General features: G+C 38.0%; 1 protein-coding gene and 1 long non-coding RNA gene across 5 annotated transcripts in view; one reads left to right on the top strand and one right to left on the bottom strand.

Annotated features, from left to right (window-relative positions):
• Positions 1–11,992, bottom strand: part of unc5ca (unc-5 netrin receptor Ca) — a 140,491-nt gene extending 128,499 nt beyond the window's left edge. For 2 of the 4 annotated variants that reach the window (XM_084413984.1, XM_084413982.1), the window contains exon 1: positions 11,431–11,992. In XM_084413984.1, the coding sequence (XP_084270110.1) occupies positions 11,431–11,515 (85 nt within the window). In that variant the 5' untranslated portion in view covers positions 11,516–11,992. The remainder of the gene's footprint in view (positions 1–11,430) is intronic. The other 2 variants (XM_084413985.1, XM_084413983.1) reach the window with 1 other exon arrangement.
• On the top strand, positions 11,782–13,866 carry LOC311293594. The gene is made up of 2 exons (XR_014627947.1): positions 11,782–12,056; positions 13,079–13,866. It is a non-coding gene; the product is annotated as an uncharacterized lncRNA (long non-coding RNA).
• The last annotated feature ends 13,349 nt before the right edge of the window (positions 13,867–27,215 follow it).

Below are 27,215 nucleotides of genomic sequence, written 5' to 3' on the forward strand. Positions count from 1 at the left end.
TTCTCTTCTGGGAAATGGGCTACAATATGTTCAGAATGGAATACTAACATAGCACTGCACACTATACACTGGATATGGCTGTCATGTAGGGCTGCATGATTTAGAGAAAAAAAATTAAATCTAATTGGGCTTTTTAAATAAAAATTAGATTTAAAATGCAATTAAAAAAATATATAATTTTGCTGTGCTTGTTTGCAGGACTGCACAATTTGGCCAAAATTCTGTGATTATATATTAATATGGCTATAAAATGTAAAATGTAATAATAATAGTAATAATAAATAACAGATTTACTCTGAAACATGCAGTGCATATATTTATTTATTTAAATCGCAACCTTTTGATTTGATAATCACACTAAGCCATATCACGATCGTGCAGCCCTGGTCACATGACCTCTGCAAGTTGCAAGTAATTGGCATTCAGTTATCGTACACGGAATTAAAACCATTATTGTCTAATTTTAATTACATTTTTATTCAATATTTGGGCAAGTACATCAGGTCATTTAGTATTCTGTGGTATAATACTCTTCTGTTTCTGACAATTTAGTGAGAAAAAGTATGGTAATAGTAAGAGTAGTATGCTAGTACACTGTAAAAAGTGAACAGTTGGATCAACTTAAAAAAATTACTTCAATTGGTAACACCTAAAGAAATTAAGTTTTATCGTGAAAAACGTGATAATTTAATTTTTTTAAGTTGATCCAACTGTTCACTTTTTACAGCTTATATATACAGAATTTTCTTTTTTTCTTTTTTAAATAAGTCACTTCTACTCACCTAGGCTGCATTTATTTGATCAAATATACAGTAAAACATGTTTCATATTGTGAAATATTATTAAAATAATTTATTCCTGTGGTGCAAAACTGATCATTACTTCAGCATCATTACTCCAGTCTTTAGTGTCACATGATACTTATTTTAACTTTTAAATTAGTACTTAAGTTTTTATTTTTTATTTTAAGTTTATCTAATATTTATAATTTATTTCAGCTTTATTTCAATTAACGAAAAAAAAAATGTGTTATATAAATAAAAATGTGATGAAGAACATGCATTTTCTGTGAAGCTGCTTTGAAACGACATGTATTGTGAAAAGCTCTATACAAATAAATGTGAATTAAATTTTATTAAAATAATTGATCAAATAATTGAAAATAATTGTTTTAGTGAAACCCACTCAAAATGAATTTTGCTGTTACGTCATGTAGGTCACTAGATACAGTCACAGTGAAGTACATCTTCAGCCACTTGCTTAATATACAGTGTACCAAAGTTCATATATAAGACACTTCCCGTAATTAGGCCACAGCGACACACTCTTACAACACATGCTAAAGCAGGTACAGGGACACTGTTCCCGCCTCTATGCAGCTGAGGCTGCTGTGATTGGCTGATGAAGCTGTCAATCTCTTAAAGTGCTCATGTAATGTAACAGCACCGGTCACAGATGTTAGTCCTTTAGCTGAAGAGCGTAATTTTTTATAGACTATCATTATTTGTGCACAGAAAACGTGGCACGAACAGAGTGCAGCTTCTCCCGAAGAGCGTTTTTACATTTATCATCCATGCTAAGAATAGCATCCCCAACACAGCAGAATCACAACGCTACTGCTGACTACTGCGAACGTCCATGATCAAAGGCCTGGGAAACATGCGCATCATGTAAATATGCATCTCCGTTGGCCCCATTTTTCCCTCCAGAACTCACTCTCGCCCGTACAGAAGTTGCGTTTCGCAAGGCCGACTCTCAGTGTTACTGTGACGCACACAATGCTCTTATTGTGCAAGCGAACCCGCTGTGGGAGCAAACGGGCCGTGTGTTGCTGTGTGTGACGGACCGTCTGTGCTGAGATATTTGTGTGTGTGTGTGTGTGTGTGTGAGAGAGAGCTCAGAGGTGATATATAACCATCATAATCACAGTCATTACAGTCTCTGATGAGCACACTGCCTGAAGAGAGATAGAGAGACAGTTTAAATGCATTCAACATGAAATCCGCAGGCTAGGGCTGCACGATAATGGTTACACTGGTTGCACTAATATTTTGCTCAAAAATTATAATCACGATTATTAATTATGAAAATGTTCACTTTATAGTTCATCAGAATTATTGCACTTTCACTTTTCCTACGCCAATATGCATGTTTTATTTTACCTCATCTAGATTCCTAATGTATTATATTAACATATAAATCAACACACTCTCTATGAAAATTGGTACAAAAAAGAAGCCTCTCTCGAAGGCTAAACCAGTGAAATCCCTAATATTGAAGTTATAATATTGAATATAATATTTGTTTGCTTGGAGGTCCCTTACAATAGTTCATAAAACACTTTTCTCATAATATCGATTGCACCATCACCTCTTTTCTCACAGTGTCTGAAACAGTTCAATAAATGATTCGGAATCGGAAACCCCTCCTTACCGAGAGCTTGCTCTGCTCTGATTGGTCAGACAGCCCAGTCTGTTGTGATTGGTCAACCGCTTGCAGCACGTGTCGGAAACCAAACGCCTATTTCCGTATCCGAATTTCAGCTGCTTCAGCACTTTATACACAGTGATATGAACAGTAACACTGGCATCGGTTTTACAGTCTCAATTCCAGCGCGAATCCTCATCCTTTGGAAGTTCATGCAAAGTGGATTTGCTTTGGCAGCACAGAAAACAGCGTCTTCTCAACAAACTCTTCCAGGCCTCAGCTACAACTACTTAAACCTACTTAGGTTCGCGCAGGAAGTAAAACAGGAATTTCTGACGACTCATTTCATACTGTTCAGAATCAGTTCTTTCTTTTAGGAGACATTAACTCCATTTATCTTTTGATCTGTGAAACTTTGCAGACCTTTTACAGTCACTCACAGCTATATTACACACTACATTAAACATAAAGGGTAACTCTCGCCAAATTGCAACCTAGGCTATTTTTGTTAATCTACCCGAGTCAAACATTCGTGTAAAAGCATAATTAGAATGGAAACGGCACTTTTAAGATTGACCGTATTTTCCGTTTCGGTCAAAATGCCTTTAAAATAAATCCACATTCGTCTGAACTGTATTAAGGATTACTGTTATTGTTATATAACATGTGTGAAGCATTGTCAGATTGAGTTGTATCCACTGCTAAGGGGCATATTTGGTGGAATCGCTGATAATACCTAAAACTTTGAAACTTTTAAGTGGTCTCACAATTGAAAAGGTAACCCTGGGTAATTCTAATCCCCAGTTAAATGGGATCCTGGGTTATCTTATTGTATGTTTCACACTGCTCATACTTCACCCAGAGTTAACAATTAATCCTGGCTATTCAGAATCTCACTCTACATTCCTAAACCCTGGGCTACTGTTCCTTTTTGGTTATATGTGGCGTTAACAGCCATGACCGGATAAACACAAAATCACATTCGGTTTCAACCATTGAAAATGGGTCAAATTCGACAATTTGGACACAGAGCTGCATTGAGGCCCCAATATCTCTGGGGTTGAACCATATAGGGTTCAAAGGTGCAGCACGCACATCCAAAACAATAAAGCTGGGTGCTGGACAGACAAATAATAGCAAAGATTAACAATGAGTCCGCACACCAGAAGATGCTCCTTTGCAATTTTAATAGTTGCTCACTAACTTATGACGTTTCGGGCCCTTCAGACGATGTCTGATGAAGGGCTTGGGCCCGAAACGTCATAAGTTGGTGAGCAACTATTAAAATTGCAAAGGAGCATCTTCTGGTGTGCGGACTCATTGTTCATCATTGAACCATATAGGGCCTTAAAAATGGAAATCCCAAAAGTAAAATTTCTTAGGAACCAGAATCTTAAATCATATTAAAGGGATGGTTCGGAGTAATTTCAACCTAGGGTCTTTTGCACCATGACCTCAAGCCAAACACCCCCCCCAGAAGCCTTTTTTCCCTTGGTCGAACATTATTAAAGTTAGAGCTTATTTAGAGATATCAGCCGAATGACTTATTGCAGGCGCTAATGGATCCAAGGTTGTATCTCGTAAATTACCCCACTAATAATGCCCAGAATGGTACCAAACTTCTACAGTAGTACAAATAGGTTCTGTACTCATAAAACGAGGCATTGGAAAGTTTGTAAGTACATCAGGAGTTTATTTAAATAACACTTGCCTGATGGCTAATGCTACCGCTATGCGACGTCACTTCTGTGAAGTGAAGGACACGTAAAAGTCCTGGCAGAAAGCGATTCATAAGGATGTAGTGTAACGACGCCCATTTCCAGGAATGCACTAATATTTTGTTGGTAGTACCAGTTTGCAACAATTATTAGTTAACACCAAGTTGTCAACATTTCGGAAAAAATTATACAAAATGCATCGCTTTCTGCCAGGACTTTTACGTGCTTTTTACGTGTTCATGTGTAGAGCCCCTGGTGATACTTTGAGCAAAGTTTCATGTTGTCGAGCCTTCTTAGTGTTTTAAAAATAGCGACTTTGATGCTATCATAGTCGTGCCCTTAGCACTCCCATTCACAAGGCATTTTGACCAAAAACAAAAATACGGTCAATCTTAAAAGTGTTGTTTCCATTCTAATTATGCTTTTACATGAATGTTTGACTCGGGTAGATTAACAAAAATAGCCAAGGTTGCAATTTGGCGAGAGTTAACCTTTAATATCCAAAAAAGCATAATAGAGGCGCTTTAACTCCAACAATTACATATTATGTTAATGTTTTTCTATTAAAACAGCAACAAAAAAGAATTTGTATTTTGGCACAGAAGTTGTGTGCATTTATTCAGCAACAACAGTCGCAAAAAATATAGTCGAGATTCCTGTTCAGATATATTACAGTTCATCACTGATGTTTGCTTGCAGATTTTGTCACAGCAAATGACCGCGTGAAAGGAAACACTGGCAGTGGAGATCGCTAAACTTCATCTAACAAGTTTGCGGGGTTTGCAGTACGGTGCTGAGAGCCATGGGAACAGACCATGGCGGGTGGCGCTAGTGCTAATGAGCGTCACCTGTGTGTGTCACACCGTTCTCACTCCATTCCCACAGTTCTCGGCTCTGCCCTTGCGTGCCACACCGGTGTTTTCAGATCATCAGCACTTTTTTCAGAACAGAGGAAGCATGAGTGCATGGTTGCCTGTTCGGGAAGATTAAGTAATACACTGGGCAGAAAATGTATCCATTTAAAGGGATAGTTCACCCAAAAATGAAAATTCTGTCATTAATTACTCACCCTCATGTCGTTCCAAACCCATGAGACTTCCGTTCATCTTCAGCACACAAATGAAGATCTTTTTGATTAAATCTGAGAGATTTCTGTCCCTCCATCGACAGCTAGGCAACTACCACTTTGATGCTTCAAAAAGTTCATAAAGAGATCGTAAAACTAATCCATATGAATTAAGCGATTTAGTGCAAATTTTCTGAAGTACAACAATCGCTTTTCAGTATATGATGAAAATATTTCATTTAGGCTTTTATTCACATATAAACATTCATCAACTCACACATCAGTTGTGGTAAACGGAAGCTCAAGCATGTTCACTTGACGTGCGAGAACCGATGAGGTTCATTCTCGTGTTACGCATCATGTTTGAGCTTCTGCAAGAACCAATGAGGTTCATTCTCGCGCATAAAGCAGGTTCGGTTGAGCTTCTGTTTATGTTCGCTGATCAATGTTTATATGTGAAGAAAAGCCTAAATCAAATCTGTTCATCATATAAAGCGATCGAGTCTCTTCAGAAAATTTGGACTAAACCGCTCAATTAGTTTGGATTAGTTTTACGATCTCTTTATGAACTTTTTGAAGCTTCAAAATGGAAGTTGCGTAGTCATCAATGGAGAGTACAGACCTGGCTCAGATTTTATTACAAATATCTTAATTTGTGTTCCGAAGATGAACGAAAATCTTACAGGTTTGGAATGACATAAGGGGGAGTAAATGATGACAGAATTTTCATTTTTGTGTGAACTATCCCTTTAAGGGAAAAGCTCTGATTGGGGTATAAAACTCTTGACATCTGGCAACCACAAGCATGAAAGCATGTGACCAATGCAAGATAACTTAAACTTAAAATTAAACTTTTAAGGATAAATAACCAGCTTAAACTTAAAAACGTATTTCATTTCAGTTAGCCACAAAGGCAACATTTCTATAATTTTTTTCTAAGTTGAATTGACATACTAAAACTTAAAGCAAAACAGAAATATTGCAAAAATAAATAAACAAAAATTAAAACTTGAGCACAAATTGAAATGAAAAGTGAAAAAATAAAAGCTATTCAAATATTAATGAAGAATGTAATAGTAAAAATAATACTTACAATGATAAATAAAAATAATACTCTACATCTGTTTGGTCAAAGAATAACACTATTTTAAGCGGTTGCAGAGGAAATGCAAAAATATTAAGATTATAATCAATATTGTCAAAATATTGTCACATTTTTTTCGTGAAAATAACTAATATCATGAAACAACTGTTTTCATAACATTTCCCAGCAACCCCGTGAAATCGCTCTCCTTTGACACGATACGCAACTCTTTTCATGTGGAGGTCAAAGCGGCACATGGCGCTTGTGTTGAGAGTCACGTTAAAACCCTGACGCGAGTCATGTGAAAGGGCCTTTAGATGTTCACCAACACGCACACATTATCTTTGACTGTCTTTGTGTGCATGACAGTTGCGTTACATTCATCCAATTAAAAGAAACAAAGGCGGCAAAGAACAGCATAAAACAAAAGACCTTGCGTGCCGCTCACACACTCTTCTGTATTCAGCACGGCTCTTCAAACAGATCACACTCGCATTAAAAACATGCATTTCTTCAACAGTGAGTGCACTCATGCCCAGAGGTCAGCAGGTTAATGTCAGCAACGCTCATCTCCTATTGGCTGAAAGCCCTCACTGCAAAGGATCATGGGACTTTTTCCCTGAAGCAATGGCACTCTCTTTATATTTCTCTTCTTTATCTCCCATAAATTACGAATGAGGATTCCCAGCTGACATTAGTGGAAACTCTAAGTATGAATATCACCAGTCGAATTTTACCACAAACTTTAAAATCTCAACTCGGCTAGATTTAACTACAAAATGAGTGGCGATCGCCCATGCAAAACTTGCCATCACGATGCAAGAGCGTTATGGGGTGTTGCCAGTACAAATTACATGCCAAAGTTTAATACTTTAAGTCAGCAAGCACCACCAATGAATGTCCACTTCAATCACAGTAAACAGCCCGTCTACAGTCTCTCTAGATGTGTGTGGGCAGCTGTGCTCGGAGAAAACATTAAACCGATTCTACAGAACAGAAGAAGTCACTATTCACCACAGACAGAGAGGTTAAGAACTCTCGGCTTGTCTCGAAGATCCTCTCTCACACGTTTTTGTCACTCCTAACACAAAAACACACACATTCACGGGTCGATGTGTGAAAAGTGTGAGCGCTGTGTGAAAAATGAGGCTGGCCTGCTGAACTGTACAAGACAAATCCAAGCAGCACCATTCCCGGGATCACAGCGAAACTGAGTTTTCACTGTACGTTCTGGAGACAGCGTGAATGTTTTTCACTAAAGTCAACACAGTTTGCAACCCATTTTAAATACATGTACTAAACTAAAAAGTTTGGGTCATTAAGGCTTGCAAACTTGCATTCAGCAAGGATTCATTAAACAGATCACAAGTGACTGTAAAGACAGTACTAATGTTACAAAAGATTTCCATTTCAAATAAATGCTGTTCTTTTGATTCTACAAAATATTTCCACAAAATGATGAAGCTGCAAAACTGTTTTTAACATTGATAATCAGCATATTAGAATGATTTCTGAAGGATCACGTGACACTGAAGACTGGAGTAATGATGTTGAAAATTCAGCTTTGATCACAAGAATTATATATATTATATATTACAAGGTAATAATATTTCACAATATTCCTGTTTTTACTGTATTTATTTTTGATCAAACGAATGCAGCCTTGGTGAGCAGAAGAGACTTCTTTAAAAGAAGAAAATTTTACCTACCCCAAAATTTGGAACAATATAAGTATAAAATTAAGGTCGGGACTTAATTTGATATATTATATCTGACTGGATCATGAAAACAGGAGGAGTTGAAAAATAAGAGGGTTTGATGATATCAGCAAAAGTGGGAAGTTGTTTCACAGGCAACTTATTTATTTAATGTAATTTAAGCAATGAATCGCTATTAAGAAAATAAATAATAGTCCATTTTGATTTTACGCTGACTTTAAGAGCGCACCTCCAGATTTTCTTTCTGAAATCACACTGCCCCGTCTCTCTCTCTCTCTCTCTCTCTCCTGCTGTTTGTTTGACACACAACACAAACTCGACGGCAAGAGAGACGGCCTTAGCTAATGGCTTTTTAATGGGCTGCTGGTTTCTTGTGTCTCCGAGCTGATGGCCACCACTTACCCTAAGCACACAAACACACTCACACGCGGCATACAAACGGAGTCATTCCCACTTTGTCTTGTCTCCTTAAAGTGACTTAGAAACCTCTAACGACGTCCTGCTCTTCAGCAGACTGGAGTCGCATATGAACTCTGATTCCATTACGGACTCATAAAACACTCTGCAAAGACCGAGACGCAAGACAGATGCTCTCTAATTTCATAACTCGACATTACAGCACGCATTCACACAGATGGAAATGGGAAAATGCTTTGCATTGTTATAATATAGAGTGATGAATACCAAATTTAGGACAGAACTTCCCGTAAATCCTGGAGCAAGAGCAAAATTGCATTATCTCATACCTAAAACTACAAAACGAAAGATCACACGCAGAGGAAAAATTGATTTTAGAGGAATAATTTACTTAGAAATGACAATCATTTACTCACCCTCATGTCATTAGAAACATACACAACTTTCTTTCTTCCATGCAAAACAAAGTATACTTGCTGTTTTCCATGCAATGGAAGTGTATTTATGCTGTCAAACTCTAAAAAGCTCCATAAAAGCTCCATATAACTATATGATAGATTTGTGTGGGGAACAGACCAAAATTGAAGTTGTTGTTCAGTGAAATCTCATCCTCCACCACAGCTCTCACGTATTGTGCCTGTTCAAACTTGGCATATGTCAAAGATGGCACTTGACAGAGACATTGTGTGAAAGTCGTAAGGGTTTGGAATGACACGAGGGTGAATAAATGATGACAATATACATTTTTGACTGGCAATAAATAAAAAAATGCTAGGCAATTATCAAAGCGGTCAAATCAGCACAACATAATACATTCAACAAACATATTTCAACATAAACCTAGAATATATTGTAAATTATTATAATAACAGTGTTTCAGTGGAATCTCCCGCTGGAATCTGTAATAACAAAATTCCCTGCATGCTTCATAAATAACCTATCCAGCAGGAGAAACAACAAACTAGTAACTACAAAAATCACATTGCGAGTTCAAGTGCGCTACATAAATGCGCGCGGAATCGCTGTCACGTGAATAGGTCACGACAGCAACATTACGCTGCTCGAGCGCTTTCCATCAGATCAGTATCGGATAATAGGCTTATAATGTGAAAACTTAAATGGTTTTAAACAAAAAATGAAAAAATATCCCATAATTTTCTCACCCTCAAGCCATCCTAGATGTATATGAGTTTCTTCATCCAGCCAAACACAATTGTAGTTGTATTAAAAACAGTGCTGGGCAAAGATTAATCACATCCAAAATAAAAGTTTGCGTTTACATAATATATGTGTGTGTACTGTGTGTATAATAAATATATTATTGTATATATAAATACACACACATGCATGTGTATATTTAAGAAATATTTGCATGCATATACTTTATATATATTTATATAGAATTTATATTATATATAAATAAGACGTTTTCTTAAATGTATACATGCATGTGTGTGTATTTATATATGCAAAATAATTATACACAGTACACAAACATATATTATTTAAACACAAACTTTTATTTTGGATGTGATTAATCGTGATTAATCTTTGCCCAGCACTAAAATATTCTGGCTCTTATAAGCTTTATAATGGGAGTGAATAGTAACTGAGATTTTGAAGCCCCCCCCAAAAAAAAAAAATTGCATCCATCCATCATAAAAGTAATTCATATGGCTCCAGGGGGTTAATAAAGGCATTCTGAATCATCGGCTTCCGGTAATAGCCATTCGCGAGTTTAGTTCTGGCGGAAGAGTGACCTCTATCCCGACACATGACGTATTGACGTACACGAAAGGATAGAGCAAAACAAAACACCATTCACGAATTCGAAGTCTAAAACGAGAATTTTTAAAGAGAAATGTCGGAGGAGCTTGAGTTTGTTGCCCAGCCCTGTTTGTTTGAACCGCGAGAGGCGACAAAGCTTACGCTATCCTACGTCATACGTCGGGTCAGAGATTCCGGCGGAACTAGATGCACGTACGGCTGTTACCTGAAGCCGGTGATTATAGTTTATAAAGTTATGAATTTATTAACCCCCTGGAGCCTTATGCACTTTTTTGGGCTTCAAAATCTCACTCCCATTATAAAGCTTGTAAGAGCCAGGATATTTTTTGAATATAACTCCGATTGTGTTTGTCTGAAAGAAGACAGTCAGTCATATACACCTAGGATGGATTGAGGGTGAATAAATTATAGGATCATTTTCATGGGGTGAACTAACCCTTTAAGTAGCCTGCTGTCAATAACGGTATATAAATATTTTTTTCACCAATCCTTTTTTGTAAATGTATTTCAAATTAAGTCTGTCTTTGCTAGAGACTGCGCCCGACAACTGACAGAAAATGTCAATGAATAAAAGGCCATGAGAAATTCACTCACTGCATTAAACTAAATGATTTAATGATAATATATCCCCCCCAAAAATTGACAGCATAAACCCTATTAAGTATATAGGCTACTATACAAATAAAGGTTCCAAAAGGGGGTTTTCGCATATATAGAACCATTCTGAGAACCTTTCAGTGATCCTGATCCACATCCAGTGAAAGTGATCCTTTTCTTATACTGATTTTTTTTCTTATACTGTGAAGAACGTTTTAATAATCTTAAAACTAAGATTTATCCTCAAAAGCACCTTTAGTGCAATGTTTATGGATGTTAAAGGTTCTTCTCGGAACCATAAATGGCAATAAAAACTTTATTTTTAAGAGTCTAGGCTATACTCCTAAGGAATAGCTGTGGCTTTGCGGTCTCAAATTCCAGATCAATTTCAAAGTAGAAATGTAGAAATGACTGTTTTGCATAAAACGTGCACAAAAATCAGCGACAAAAAAAGTGAGAAATAAAATAAAAGACAAATAACGTTCCGATGGTGTAAAATAAACAGTGCAAAAGCCCATATAATGTACAATGAATTATATATGTATACAAAAAATAAATAAATAAATAAATAGATAAACACATGAAAATCTCTCTATAATGAATTGGTTATCTTACCTTGCGCGTCAACAATTTTCAGCAGAATCCACAGAAAGAGAAGCACTAATCCCAATCCAAATCTCTGACGTCCGTTTTTCCCCATGACTTTGGAGTTTGGAAAACTCCTCAGCGCGGAATATTCGTTCCCTCTTCGGTTTGGTTCAGCCGTGACACCGGAGCTGCGGTGGTGGTGCGCGGAGGACCGACGCCGTTACGCGACCCAAGTTCTGCGTGTGTTCCTCACGGGAGAGATCAGGAGAAGGTCCCGGGACTGGAGGAATGGAGCGATGCGCCGCCGCCCTCTAGCTCTCATCTACGCGCTCTCCACAGACGCGCTCACACTCCTCTGCATGAGTTGCTCATTAGTTCAGAGCGCGCACGCATTCACTGGATAATAGCGTGTTTGAGCTGCTTCTCTCGCTCTGGATGTGTTCAGAGGAGCTGGAGATCGGGTTTTCGGGTGTCAGCATCCAGATGCATGCATGTGCGCTCGGCGCTCGCCGAATATGAGCAGCGTGAGTCCCGTTTCTCTGTTTAACCCGTATCCAGCTGCCCGCCTCTGCCCTCCACCGGCTACTGCGAACACTAGGACCGGATTCATCGACGGATCTTCTGCTGAAATGAATGATTTTGCGAACCTGGATGTAAACAAACTGCATTATAAAAAATTGAAATACACATGACACTAAACATGATTTTTATTGCTATAGATTAATGCTGTCAGGTCGAGTCAGTTATATTAAATACTATTTTACTCATGCTAGGAGTAGGATTTTAAACTTTACATTTTAGTGTTTTCACACTTAGAAATAAAAGGTTTATTTATTTTTGGGCATTTATGATTCCATGAAGAACCTTTAACATCCATGGAACATGTCCATTCCACAAAAGGTTATTTAGTGGAAAAGGGTTCTTTCGATTATAAAAAAAAAAAAAATGGTTATGTTAAGAAAGGTTCACTAAAAGGTTCTGAAAATGGTTCTTCTATGGCATTGCTGCTAATGACATTGCTTGCAACAGTTATAAAGAATTTAAGTTTACATAAGCCTATTTCAGCAGTGTTCAAACCATAATCAAAAGTTATTTTACAAGCTAAGGGACATTTACAGGCATGCAGCAACCAGACATCGTTCATTTTCATCGAGAGCTTTCTTGTGATTGGACAGTACATACCTGGACAGTACCTGTGATTTATACAGTGGTACATTTAGTTATTTTGCAGATGCATTTATCTAGAGCAACTTACAAATGAAGAACACTGTGAGCAATTTATCATACAAGAGCCATAAATACTTGCAGTAGTGCAAAGGCCAAGTTTCAAGGCCCAGTTTCACAGACAGGGTTTAGATCAGGCCAGGATTAGGCCTTAGTTCAATTAGGACATTCAAGTAGCTTTAATAAACGTGCCTTAGAATTATTTTTTACTGGTGTGCATCTTGAGACAAAACAATGGCAGTAATGTATTTTAAGATAAGTCAGTTTAAGTTGCTTTTAGTTAAAACAGCTGAATAATGCATTTGAGTGGGATTAGATTTAAGCCTGGTCTGTGTAACCAGGGGCAAGATTAAGCTATAGTAGTACAGAATCTAGAACAGAACTTGTTTATAGAAAGTGTGCTGTGATTTAAGTGCTCACATAAGTCCGTGTCTTCATCCGTTTCTTGAAGGATGTGATGGTCTCAGCAGATCGGGTGGAGATTAGAGGCTCGTTCTACCAACGGGAAACAGGGAGAGTGAAGGTTTTGGAAACTGACGTTGTACGTCACTATGATGGATCCACTATGTGCCACTCGCTCACTGATCGCAGAAGACGGGAAGGATCATAGGAGTGTGTTGGTTGTTCCAGTGGCACTCCTGAAGGCCATTATCTAAGCCTTGAATTTGACGCAGACGGCTACAGGTAAACGGCTGAGTGAGAACACGAAAGGGTGTGATTTGGTTTCTTCCTGATTGACTGAAGATCAGATGCATGATACACTCTATAGTATAGTAGAAGAAAGAAAATTGAAAAGAGTTCTCTACAATTTACACCCTCATTTAAATATGATAAAATCAACCCAACAGTGTTAATAAGACTGGCAAATGGACAAATGCAACTATATTAAATGATTCATGCTCATTCATGCAGGGAAGGAACAGGGCGAATTGGACTGAATCACGTATCTATTTTTCCTTCGGTAAAAACGGCATAAATTCAACTTACCTGCTGTGATTGTTGGTTTGACTTTATTTAAACAGAGTATATTTCAGCAGAAAGAACTGCATTAAAATGCATTACTTGTGCTCATGAAAGTTGGAAAAAAGTCACTCTTGAGCTTTAGAAAGATGCTATACAAAATCAATCGTTTGATAAATAAACAAACAAATATTTGTTGTTGTAGTTATTCTTATATTCAGTATATTGAGCTTTTGAAAGATGCTATAAAATAAGTAAATACATAATTTATTGTTTGAATTATTCCTACATTCAGTAAGTGTGTGTATTATTATTGCAGTAATTATTGTAATTATTATAGGCTATTAATTATTATGATATGTACAAAGCACGACTCTTGCTCATGTTAAATTTGCACATTGTCAATAAACGGAAAGACGTTCATTGGATTCCAGAGAAGGAATCAATTCACCAGAAACACATCATCACTTGTGGCATCACACCTAAAAAATCCAATAGCGATGAATGATATGCAGGCAAACACACACACGCACGCACATAGCAATGGACAAACACAATCTTCAGATAGCCCACTGTCCCAGCGTTATCTGTTGTTCATTCCATTCAACATGGCCATAATAGAGTCAGCGCCGCTATTGTGGAGATAATTCAGTTATGACAGTGATATGATCGCTCCACGTTTCTCCGGGGTAAGAAGTCTATCCCAGCATCCATTCCCCCAAAAACAATCTCTATACGCCCTCACGGGTTACAGAAGCAAGTATGCATCACAGTATTTGTATAGCAGTGAGATTGTGCCGCTTCTACAGTTTGTCGGATTCACTCTGCGGCAAAACTCCTCGCTTGACAGGCACTCAGCGTTTGGTGATTGGCATCCTGTCTGCTGTATCTGTGTGTGTGTGTGTGTTGAGATTTCTTTTACAGTGACATCAGTACATTTAGCTTCAATATATAAAGGCCGAATTGAGTCACCTTGAAGAAAATTACCTCCATAAAATGAGTTTGTGATTGGATTCAGCCCATCACACACTTACACATACACACAGCAATACTCTCTGAGTAACACACACGGCAACGAGAGATCAAGAAATAGAGCGAGCTGGTTCTGAACCGGGCTTTCGCTCACCCGAGGGTCACGTCAGCCCTTATTCGCCGGTGGACTTCATCAGCATGACAGAACTGTCATTTTAATGAAGCCGTGAGTCGAGTCGGGACCGGGGTCTCCGGCACACGCTCGGATGATAATCAGATGTGGACGAGTTCACATGCTCACATCTTCACAGTTAAAGTGCCAATATGTTTGTCCGTGACCCGCCACTGACAGTACAGCGGCTTTGGCTTGAGTCTTAAATGATGTGCTATACAGAGCGTACCTGGTGCACTATGTTTTCTACGGTCTTTAAAAAAAGTTTCTTTATTGGCATCAATAGTTTAACTAAGACCCTTTAATGGAATCTTTCCATTGCGTAAAGGATTCTTTATAGTGATGGAAAAAACTATAGCACTTCTTTAGGTTATTAAAATGTTCTTCACACTAAGAAAAAAGTCTTTACATAATATCTTATTGATGGTAAACTTTTGAACAGTAGTGCAAGGCTAATTTTAGATGGCTGTCATTAGAGAAAGATGCTGAGCAGTCAAACTACACAACATTAAAGGGTTAGTCCACCCAAAAATGAAAATTCTGTCAGTAATTACTCACCCTCGTGTTGTTCCAACCCCGTAAGACTTTCGTTCATCTTCAGAACACAAATGAAGATATTTTTGATGAAATCTGAGCTCACTCCTTCATAGGCTTCTAGGTAATCGATATCTGCCATCCCAGAAAAGTTAGTAAAGACATCGTTAAAATAGTCCAAGTGACTACAGTGGCTCAACTTTAAGTTTATCAAGCGACGAGAATACTTTTTGTGCGCAAAACCCCCCCAAAATAACGACTTTATTCAACTATTCATTTTCTTTTGTGTGGGCCTCTGACGTGAGTTTATGTAGTGTAACTGCGCAGCGCTTCTGGGTTGTACGTCAAAACGTAGGCTCACTATTGGCCGACGCTGTTTATGTGTGTGATGCTGACCAATAGTGAGCCTACGTTCTGACGTACAACCGCTGCGCTGTCACTGTAAAAAATAATCCTGTAAAAAAGGATTATTTTTTACAGTACGTGAACTCACGTCAGAGGCAAAGTTTGCACAAAAAGTATTCTCGTCGCTTGATAAACTTAAGGTTGAGCTACTGTAGTCACTTGGACTATTTTAACCATGTTTTTACTAACTTTTCTGTGCCGGCAGATATCGATTACCTAGAAGCCTATGAAGGGGTGAGCCAGCTCTCAGATTTCATCAAAAATATCTTAATTTGTGTTCTGAAGATGAATGAAAGTCTTACAGGGTTGGAACAACATGAGGGTGAGTAATTACTGACAGAATTTTCATTTTTGGGTGAACTCAGAATTTGTCTTTAACCAATCACAACAGAGGTCATTCTTAAAGTTACAGTGGCAAAAACAGCTTGATAACTCCATGGGTCAGAGGGAGGCTGACAGTATATTATAAGTGGACTTGCAGGAAAAACAGTGTTACAAACGTGTATACGTCCTCTTTAAAGCAGAAATGAGTACAATAACTGTGCCAGCAGTGGCATCAGATACGCTCAAGAATTGGCTGTTTGTGTCAGAGTTGCTGGATTTAATGAGACGTCAGTCTCTGAGAGAACTGCACGAACACACTCAAACGCCAACGCGCACACACACATTTGCCTGAAACATCAGCGAGTGATCAAAAGAAAACCTTGTTCCTTATGCTCATTTATTTTCTCATTTGCTTGTATTGCTCTATCTCTCCACCGTTCTTTCCATGAGCACGTGTAAGTGTTTCTGTGCTCACTGCACATGTTGTTCTATCAATAATGAGCTGGTTTTCATATCGACAATAACCGGGGCTTTAAATGTCAAAAACGGCTGCTACATAATAGTTTAATGCTTTTGCAATATTGTGAACAAACACCATTACATGGATCAATTGCAGATTGATTGAAACTGAATTGGGATTTAGAGAAGGCAAATAAAATAAAAAAATTATTTTAGCAAGGATGCATTAAATTAATAAAAAATGACAGTAAAGACATTTATAAATATTACAAAAATATATACAGTATATTTCAAATAAATGCTGTTCTTTTAAACTTTCTATTCATCAAAGATTCCTGAAATAAAATGTTTTAGAGTTTCCACAAAAATATGAAGCAGCAACACTGATAATAATGAGAAATGTCAAATCAGCATATTTGAATGATTTCTGAAGGATTATGTGACACTGAAGACTGGAGTAATGATGCTGAAAACTTCTGAAAATACATTACATTTAAAAAAATATTACTATATATAACAGTTAATTTAAATAGTAATACAATTGTACAATATTAGTTTTTACCGTATTTTTGATCAAATAAATGCAGCCTTGGTGATCAAACAGACTCAAAACTTTTGAACAGTAGAATAAATGTTGCCATAAAAGATCTGATAAACAAGAAATAAAAACGGACAAATGTAAGAATAAAAATAAGAGAATGAATATCAATTAAAAAAAATAACATCAGTACTTAATTGCTTGAGAAAAATGCAATCTTTCAGTAATGTTAGGTACAACCACACTGTAAAAAAAAAGCTGAGAAACTCAACTTTTTTCATGTTAAATAGGTGAATAAACTTTAAAAACTGAATTTGTCATATTGTAAGTTGGATTTTTTACTGTGCAGCAAGTTAAAGTTAAGATTTCTAGCATGAAGATATTAAATAAAATGAAAAAGTAGTTTCAAGTTTGTTTACGCCATTGTAGTCAACAATATCTTGGTCTTTACAAATTGTTACAGTACAAAGTTTCTTATTCAATTAAAAATGAATAAATGCACCTCAAGGTGTGCAATAAAGGAGGTTTGATGAATGGTCACGCAGTGAATATGTTCAAGAGTTTTTATTTACTTTTACACTGAACCATTTAGCAGATGCTGTTGCTGCAAATGAGGAAATACAAAAAAAAAGCCAACAGGGTAACACTTTATTTCAATGGTCCACTTTAGACATTCTACTAACTACTATAAGCAGGGGTTAAATTGGGATTTATTATGTGTGTGTGTGTGTGGGGGGGGGGGGGGGGGGGGGCTGGTCCGAGGGTACGCTCCCCCGTGAATTTTTTTTTGAAAATTAAACCATTAAATGGCATTTTCTGAAGAGTTTTGTGCAAAGAAATGGAGAAATTGAGTCTTACATGATATGTGAAAAACTGCAAGGTTAAGAGCATATACTTTGCATTGTTGTAGTATCAACAGGTATTAGGACAATTAGCATTTACATTACTGTTTATCAGCCGTGGTGGAATGTAACGAAGTACAAATTCTTCGTTACTTTACTTAAGTACATTTTTCACGTATCTGTACTTGCAGTACCGTACCGTGGGGTTTCAGTCAGGGACTTCAGTAACGATCAACCCGAAACGTCAGGGTCTGGGATTATAAAATAACATGATTAATTCAGCCCTGGCACTGTAGCCACACCAGCCCACATTACCACACAAACACGCGCATTGAAATGTGAGGTATTAGGGGGGGTTCTAAAATTTGGATTTCTCGGACTTCCATATGTGCATTTTAAGGTGTTTGAAGGCCAAAAAAATTGGATAACAATAGCTTTAAAAGCATGTCAGTGGGCAGTAGCATAAATTATTTGTCAAGCAGATAACAGATTCATAACCATGAGAATGAGGATAAATGTTGAAATGAATGATCCAAAGTACAAAATGGAAAGGCAGAATTATTTCTGCTTATTGTTGACAATACACAATCACATATTCCAAACAGGAATGGCCTTAAATGAGAAATCTTTCAAGGATTATTTTGCATAGGCCTAGATGTTACATTTCAATCAAACACCAGTGCAATATTTTTGTGTCCAGAGGCAAATGAGCAATTTATATATTAGCATTAAAGATTGGTTTCAGCAACTTTTATCTTTTTAAGAGTTAGAAGTTAGAAAAAGTTGGTTTTCTTCTTTGATTAGTGCCAAAAACATTGATTAACTCAAGAAAGAAAAAAGTTGCTGAAACCAACTTCGTGGGCTGGTGTGGCTACAGTGCCAGGGTTAAATTAATCATGTTATCTTATAACCCCAGCCCCTGACGTTTCGGGCTCAGCCCCTGATGTTTTTAAAACCTAGAAACGCCCCTGCATATAGGCCTACAATATTATTCTCTGTATCGGATCATGTTATCTTATAACCCCAGACCCTGTCGTTTCGGGCTCAGCCCCTGATGTTTTTTAACCCTAGAAACGCCCCTGCAAATAGCCTGAAAACATCTCATCTGACAGAGGACTGTGCGGCGGTGCTGACTGTTATTTTTATTTTTTTATTTTTGTATTGTTGTGAGATTGTTTGCAGTTGCGCGCAAATCCTGGAGATATTCTAGGATAGGCTGAAATCACTCACGTGGTGTGTCTCTGTGTGAGAGATTTCAACAAAGCCAAAGCACAATGAAATAAGGCAACTTATGATTTCGGGGGTTTACATAGGCTATTGTCCGGTTTCATATTTGTCAGTCAACTTTTCAAAATACATTCGGGGCCTCACTCAAAACATTCGGGGCTGAAGACCCAGCAAAATCGGCTGACGCCGCGTCTGTCCGTGTCGGGGTTCTGAGTAGTAGCCTACCTAGATGCGCATGCATGCGCGAGCGGTTCGCGATCATGGTCGACTGACAACGAGATTAAGCAGCTGAACAAGAATATAGCCTTGTTCCGATTGTTCTCATCTCAGCTCCACCGAGACAAAATAGGCATACTAAAAATCTTTCATTTATTGTCAGAAATATGTTTTCAAAAGCATCACTTTCATCACATTTTATGTGACATAATTTCCAGTAAGCAACTGACTGCAAACAGGCACATCAGGACACAAACGAGCAGGCTTATGTGCCGGGGCTGAGCTCCGGAGAGCCCCGGCCCAATTTAACCACTGACTATAAGTAACCTTGCAACTACATGTCAGCTAACTCTCATTAGAGTATTACTGTTAGGTTAGGGTTAGATGATAGGGTTCGGGTTATAAGTTCATACAGTATGTAGTTGCAAAATAACTAATAGAGCGTAGAATGTCTAAAGTGGACCATCGATATAAAGTGTTACTGCCAACATTATTAGTACTCAGTCTGCTAAGTCTTCTCTCGCCTCAGACTTTAGCATGTGTGCTAGAATTGACTTTATATATTGTTGGTTGATGTACAATTTATTGTTAACTTAAGCGGACTCGGCTAATTTTTGCCTTGACACTCCTTAAAGAGCTTTAAGTTGAAACTGGTTCTAATTTATTTTGTTTTAGTTTATTTAGGAAGCGGACGCCATTTTTGTTTCTGTCCGTGTTTTTCTCCTTTGTTTGGCTAGAGAGGGAGTAAGGTAAGCAAACTCTGTTTTTTTGTTGTTGTTGTTGAAAGGTTAGAAAGCATTCCTCTCAAAGTCAGAACTTTATGTTTTTGTTTTGGCCTTATCTCCCCCTGAAGCCTTTTGATGCTTCCCTTTTTGTACTTAGGACCTACCAAATAAAATGTGACTTCTGAGTGTTTCAGAAATCGGTGTGATTTTTGTGGAGTGCTGGGACAGGAGAGGAGAGCTCTTGCTTGTCTGTTAACTTTAATTGCCACAAACTTCCTTGTTACTGCTTCCCTGACCCCTAAACTCGGGAGGCATGTAACACCACGGTACTGAGAGTAAACCAAAGCTAGACTGGAAGTGTACCTGCAGAAGAAAAGGAGTTTAAAATGCTAATTGAAAGTGGGATAATTTATGGTTATGGATTAGTTTTAAGGGCCGGAAGAGGAGGAGGAGGAGGAGGACTCTTCAGCAGTTTTTGAAGGTTGTGATGGTCTCAGCAGATCGTGTGGATTCCTGGGACATTATTCAACGAAACTCTTCCGCTCTGTGTCACTGCATTAGATAATAAAATTAGCCATCTGCATGTCTGAAATGCTGCAGGATCTTTTCTCTTTTCTTAAACTTTTTTTTTTTTTTTTTTTTGGCTCAATGTGTTTTAATCAGCAGGTGTTTTGGTGATTTTCAGTGGGTGTATGAAGTCAGTTTTCCTCAAGTTCACACAGGTGTAGTTCTATTGTTTTAGTATTTCTGTGAAATGTTTTGCTTGTGCGATCTTTGTTAACAATAAATTGGTTAGATGTTTTGTATTCAGACATTAATACCTTTAAAAAATGTTAAACCTTCACCACGTTCCAATTATCTATAAAACTGCAAAATGTTCCCCAAGGCCAGATTATTAAAAAACTAAAACGATGCAGTATTAATATGTCTGTTTTGTCCTGAATTATAAATATATTTGCCCCAGGGGTCACGGTCAGGGTCACGAGTCACGGACAGAATGGACAACAAAATCACCATGGAAACTAGATTCTCTAACCTTGCATAAACTTCAAAACCGATCAGAATGAAGGTGTCCTTTTTCCAAACATGGGTTATTTACATTTACATCGGAAGCAGCCAAAGGTTACATTTTAAACACCCACTTGAAATTTTAAAGTTAAGGATTAAAAAACTTTATCTGCTTTAAAATGATTCCACCAGCGATGAACCCAAACCACACGACAGATTATTACTCAACTTGCATAAACTGTGTGCCGCTCCGAATGTGGCGTCACTGGCCTTTGAGGTTGAAATCATTATGAGGATATAAAAACAGCATAAAACATATTATATCTTCAGCTCCAACTCCAGGATTCAAACATATAGGCCCTGTTCACACCTGGTGTTAAGAAGCATTTTGGACAATCGGATCACAAGTGGACGACACTAAATACAGGAGTAAACTATGGAAGCCGAATAGTCTCAATTATAATTCACGCAAAAAACATGATTCACACATGCGTAGACAATTTCACATGCATGAAACCTAATTCACGTACACAAAAATATATATATATATATATATATTCACCAAAAAAATTTTTATATATAAAATACATTTCACAAATGCAAAACACAATTCGTAGATATACAACTGTGCACAAAAACCTTTGAATGTTTAAAATGTACGAGTTTATCCTTGCATGTGAATGTGCCTTGAATCGCCTTGGATGTGTGTGTTTTGAGCACACTCCTCCTACACAGATGAGTCGTTAGCCAATCAGATTTAAGCTTATCAATCGACCAATCAGTATCACGTGAGGGCGTGACTGACGATTTGCACATTCACATGCAAGGATAAACTCGTACATTTTAAACATTCAAAGGTTTTAGTGCACAGTTGTATATCAACGAATTGTGTTTTGCATTTGTGAAATGTATTTTATGAATATATCATTTTATTTTTTGCATGTGAATTGCTTTTTGTGAATTTTTTTTTTTTGTGTGTACGTGAATTAGGTTTCATGCATGTGAAATTGTCTACGCATGTGTGAATCATGTTTTTTGCGTGAATTATAATTGAGACAAATCGGCTTCCATAGTAAACGGGGTCTAAAGCGCTTTGAGCTTGTTCACTTTCGACCACATCCAGAGGTAGTCGAAAACACATTCGACCGGATTGCTTTCGTAGTGTAAACGCTCCAACGCATTCTCATCCTATGGCATCATATACTGACACTTTTGACATTTCGTCTACATCCAACGCACATGGCACCCTTTAGCGTCAATATGACACGCACATAGCTTTGTTCGGTTATGGGTAGGTTTAGGTCTGGGGTAGGGTTAGGGTTAGACCGCTAGGAGGCGCCTTCTGGCCCAAATCTATCTGCGTCTCATATTGACGCTAAAGGGTGCCATGTGCGTTGGATGTAGACGAAATGTCAAAAGCGTCAGTATATGACGCCTTGGGATGAGATCGGGCTGAAACGCTCATGAGGTCGAGTGTGTTCAAACAGACACAAAAGACCGTCTACTCTCCGTCTACTGAACTAATGAGTAACATTATGGGAAGAGCTCTAGCCAGATGGGATTTAAACTTTCTTGGCTGAAGACCCAAGTTTGGTTTCAAGATGAAAAACATACCAAGCTCAATGTTCTCTCACCATTCCTGATTTCTAACACACACTCACAGTGTTCGGCTGGTCTTGTGTCTGTCAGAGCAGAAACGAAAGTTGCTGCTCTCCGTATGTTTTCATACACCGGTCGTGTTCATATGTAAATTGCATGAGCTTATTTTGTCCATTAGAAATCAGGACAGAAGTGTTTGAAAGTGGACAAAAGAGACGTATTAAAACACCAGGTGTAAACGGGAATGCGTCTCCCTCCTCTACTCATAATCCGATCGACTAAAACGCATCTTAATATCAGATGTAAACAGGGAGAGACAGAGATACAGAACATAAATATTCCAGAAGATAACTGGAGAACTGGAATGATGGTTTAACATGTTCCCGGACCATCAGCTTCAGGGGGAGTCGACGCATGAACACACACACGGTTTTGTTGAGTGGAAGCACATCTGATTGTGACCTTTGTGATTTACCTTACATCAGGAGAGAGAAAACTCACAGTGACCCGCAGCCACATCTGTCACATTCAATTACTTCACACACACAGAAAAATAACACATGAGATCTCTCTTCAATATCTCAACTGTTTCTCCTAGATTGCAATGAGATTAAGTGGCGACCTTTGCTCAAGTCTCCTGCATCTCAGATGTTTCTAGTGTGAAAAAGACCCCAGTAATCTGTCATTTGTGTCCTCTAGCATTTCAAAAGCAATCTCAACAATGTCTCAAACTGTGCTTAGATCTGCCTTCGGTCTAAAGTCAGAGATCTCAAACATCAACTCTTCCCAAGACCAAATTATCGGAGCGGCTGAACATTTATAACTGTGTGACAACTATTGACTTTTGATAGATTTAGCCATGAACAAATCAATATAAATGAGTTTAGGAGGGGAAAATCAGTTGATGCATAAATTAAACAAACGGCAAACTCAATTAAGTCTCATGAGCTATGAAAGAGCCAGGGTTGTTATTGTTAACAAAACTATTCTAAATTGTTTTTGCTAATTGAAATAAAGCTAAAATAAAGTAAAGATTTAAAAAATAATAATAATAACCCTAATACTAATTATTAAATTATTAATTATGATGATTAAAATAAATTATTAGATGACAAACCAAAGCTTGAAAAACTTAAAAGTAAATTAGAAATGTTGCCTTGGCAATTAAGTGAAAATAAAACTAGTTTAATTTGAAGAACTAAAATGACAAAAACTAAAATACAAATTAAGGCAAAATAGAAATATTAAAAGAAACTAATAAAATGACAAAAGAACATAATAAAATTACTCAAAAAAAATAAAGGCTAAGTATAAATGTTAAACAAAAACTAATACAATGACAAAAGAACATAATAAAATGAATAACATTTAAACTAGAATAAAAAATTTAAATATGCAATATTCAAGGCACATAATTTTTTCCTATAGGCTTGCTTAAGCATATTTAGGAAAATGTACAAACCAAACATAAATTAACATTCGATTTATTAATGTAGGATTGTCATTAAACTAATCCTGAACATTAGAGAGGTGTAGTGTTCATTGAGATCCGTTGTGCTGTGTAATATTATGTTGTACTTGCATATTATTTTTAGTTTCATCTTGTTTCCAAGTTGAATAGTTTCCATGTCTGGTCTCCATGGTGATGGAATATTAAATGTTTTTTTCTTTTTCTTTTTTCTTCTTTCCAGAAAATCAGAACATGTGAAACTTTGAACTTTCCTTTCAGGCTTTATTTAGACATCACGCAGCCAAAGAATAACTTAAACGTGTATGAAAAACACAGAGCAAACGTCACAACAAACATCATATTAGATTACAGTAAACATCACGTCCGTCCTGTGCGATCTTGACGTGAATACAAGCAACAAAACACAAAAAAGGCTGCAAAATGTCAGCTTTACAAGCGGAAAAAGCTCTCAAAGCAAACACACACACACACACGCTCAGAGGAGATGCACTCATGGTAATAATTCAAAGTGCTGGACAAATTGGATTACAGCTTCTCACATCTTTCCTGTCCTCTAATCTGTCTGTTGTGAAAGGTAAAAAGAAAAGTACTTGTGTAAATAAATAAATAAATGTATGAATGAAAGAATGCATTAATCTTATAGCTTTGACTGTGCAGAGTTCAGGCTAACATCATCATACCAGTTGCGAGTGGCAATGATTGACGGCTGGTTCAGCCATGCAATCAAACGAGACACAAAATCATTTCTTTGTGAGAAAAAGAGAAAAATAAAAAAATAAAAAAATAAAAATCATGCATGCATGACAATAAAAGTCACTCAAATACATGAATTCCGCGGATGTCACTTCTGGAACTTTACAGCGTGGCCGAAGCATGAAAAACAAAAGATTTATTCAAAATATGAACTATACACTCACCTAAAGGATTATTAGGAACACCATACTAATACTGTGTTTGACCCCCTTTCGCCTTCAGAACTGCCTTAATTCTACGTGGCATTGATTCAACAAGGGGCTGAAAGCATTCTTTAGAAATGTTGGCCCATATTGATAGGATAGCATCTTGCAGTTGATGGAGATTTGTGGGATGCACATCCAGGGCACGAAGCTCCCGTTCCACCACATCCCAAAGATGCTCTATTGGGTTGAGATCTGGTGACTGTGGGGGCCATTTTAGTACAGTGAACTCATTGTCATGTTCAAGAAACCAATTTGAAATGATTCGAGCTTTGTGACATGGTGCATTATAGAGTTCTCAACGGGCCTGAAAATAACAACCCGACCCGACCCGGCCCGTGGCTTTTAAAGCCCGGACCCGATGTAACCCGACACATCAACATGAATTATCTGCCCGAACCCGGCCCGCGGCCCGACGGCGCGTCGGATTTTTTTTTTTCTCATACACGTATTATCATGACCAGCAGACGGAAATTCAAATCAACCTTTAATGTTCACGCCTTTTAACAATACAAACAACTGAAACAATAAACTTTAAATATATAAATAGGCTGTAGTAGCGACGGTGAATTCACCTGAGGCAAGTTTACTTTTCACCAACTCCATCTTCTTCTCCAGGCTAAAGGCGTGCACGCAGCGGCGTCAGGTCTGCCCCCGCCCCTCTCCGTGATGCGCTTGCACGCAGCAGCCAGACTTTCTTTACGGTGAACAGCAGCGATGATTAATAAATGTTTTTTTTTTTTCACTGACTGGAAAAGATTAAGCCCGAGGTCCGACCCGACCCGAGTCATTTGATTATATTTTCGACCCGAACCCGGCCCGAACCCGCGGGTCCCGTCGGGTTTGTCGGGCCGACCCGACCCGTTGAGAACTCTAGTGCATTATCCTGCTGGAAGTAGCCATCAGAGGATGGGTACATGGTGGTCTTAAAGGGATGGACATGGTCAGAAACAATGCTCAGGTAGGCCGTGGCATTTAAACGATGCCCAATTGGCACTAAGGGGCCTAAAGTGTGCCAAGAAAACATCCCCCACACCATTACACCACCACCACCAGCCTGCACAGTGGTAACAAGTGCTCATTCTGTTTACGCCAAATTCTGACTCTACCATCTGAATGTCTCAACAGAAATCGAGACTCATCAGACCAGGCAACATTTTTCCAGTCTTCAACTGTCCAATTTTGGTGAGCTCGTGCAAATTGTAGCCTCTTTTTCCTATTTGTAGTGGAGATGAGTGGTACCCGGTGGGGTCTTCTGCTGTTGTAGCCCATCCGCCTCAAGGTTGTGCGTGTTGTGGCTTCACAAATGCTTTGCTGCATACCTCGGTTGTAACGAGTGGTTATTTCAGTCAAAGTTGCTCTTCTATCAGCTTGAATCAGTCGGCCCATTCCCCTCTGACCTCTAGCATCAACAAGGCATTTTCGCCCACAGGACTGCCGCATACTGGATGTTTTTCCCTTTTCACACCATTCTTTGTGAACCCTAGAAATGTTTTTTGTGCGTGAAAATCCCAGTAACTGAGCAGATTGTGAAATACTCAGACCCTCGGCCCGTCTGGCACCAACAACCATGCCACGCTCAAAATTGCTTAAATCACCTTTCTTTCCCATTCTGACATTCAGTTTGGAGTTCAGGAGATTGTCTTGACCAGGACCACACCCATAAATGCATTGAAGCAACTGCCATGTGATTGGTTGATTAGATAATTGCATTAATGAGAAATTGAACAGGTGTTCCTAATAATCCTTTAGGTGAGTGTATATGGCCTATAAAGCGTACAGAGAGCGGTATTACCCCTTATAATCACTTAAAAGCTGTCATTCATCCTAGTTCATTGCGATCTCACGAAGTTCCGTTATAATCAATAATGAAGCTGTTTACACTGCACAATGAATCTCTTATTTGCATAATGTCTACACTTTGTTATAATGAGAGGATTTGCAAGCATGCAGCAATGGACAAAAACTCCGGCTTTGAGCAGTGACTTCATTCTGACTTAAAGTTGTCATGAAATCAAAATGGACCCTATTTACTTTGTTAGCGCACATGTCTTGTGGTGAACAATTCATCCGTGCAAGTTAATACACAGAAAACTATTCGTTTGTCGTAGTAATCTTTAATCCGAAAATTTTCTTCCGCTCTGGAATGGCGTTCCTTCGCTGATGACGTGAGTTTGACG

Source organism: Rutilus rutilus, assembly GCF_951802725.1.
Source record: "Rutilus rutilus genome assembly, chromosome: 7".
Classification (NCBI taxonomy): Eukaryota; Metazoa; Chordata; class Actinopteri; order Cypriniformes; family Leuciscidae; genus Rutilus; species Rutilus rutilus.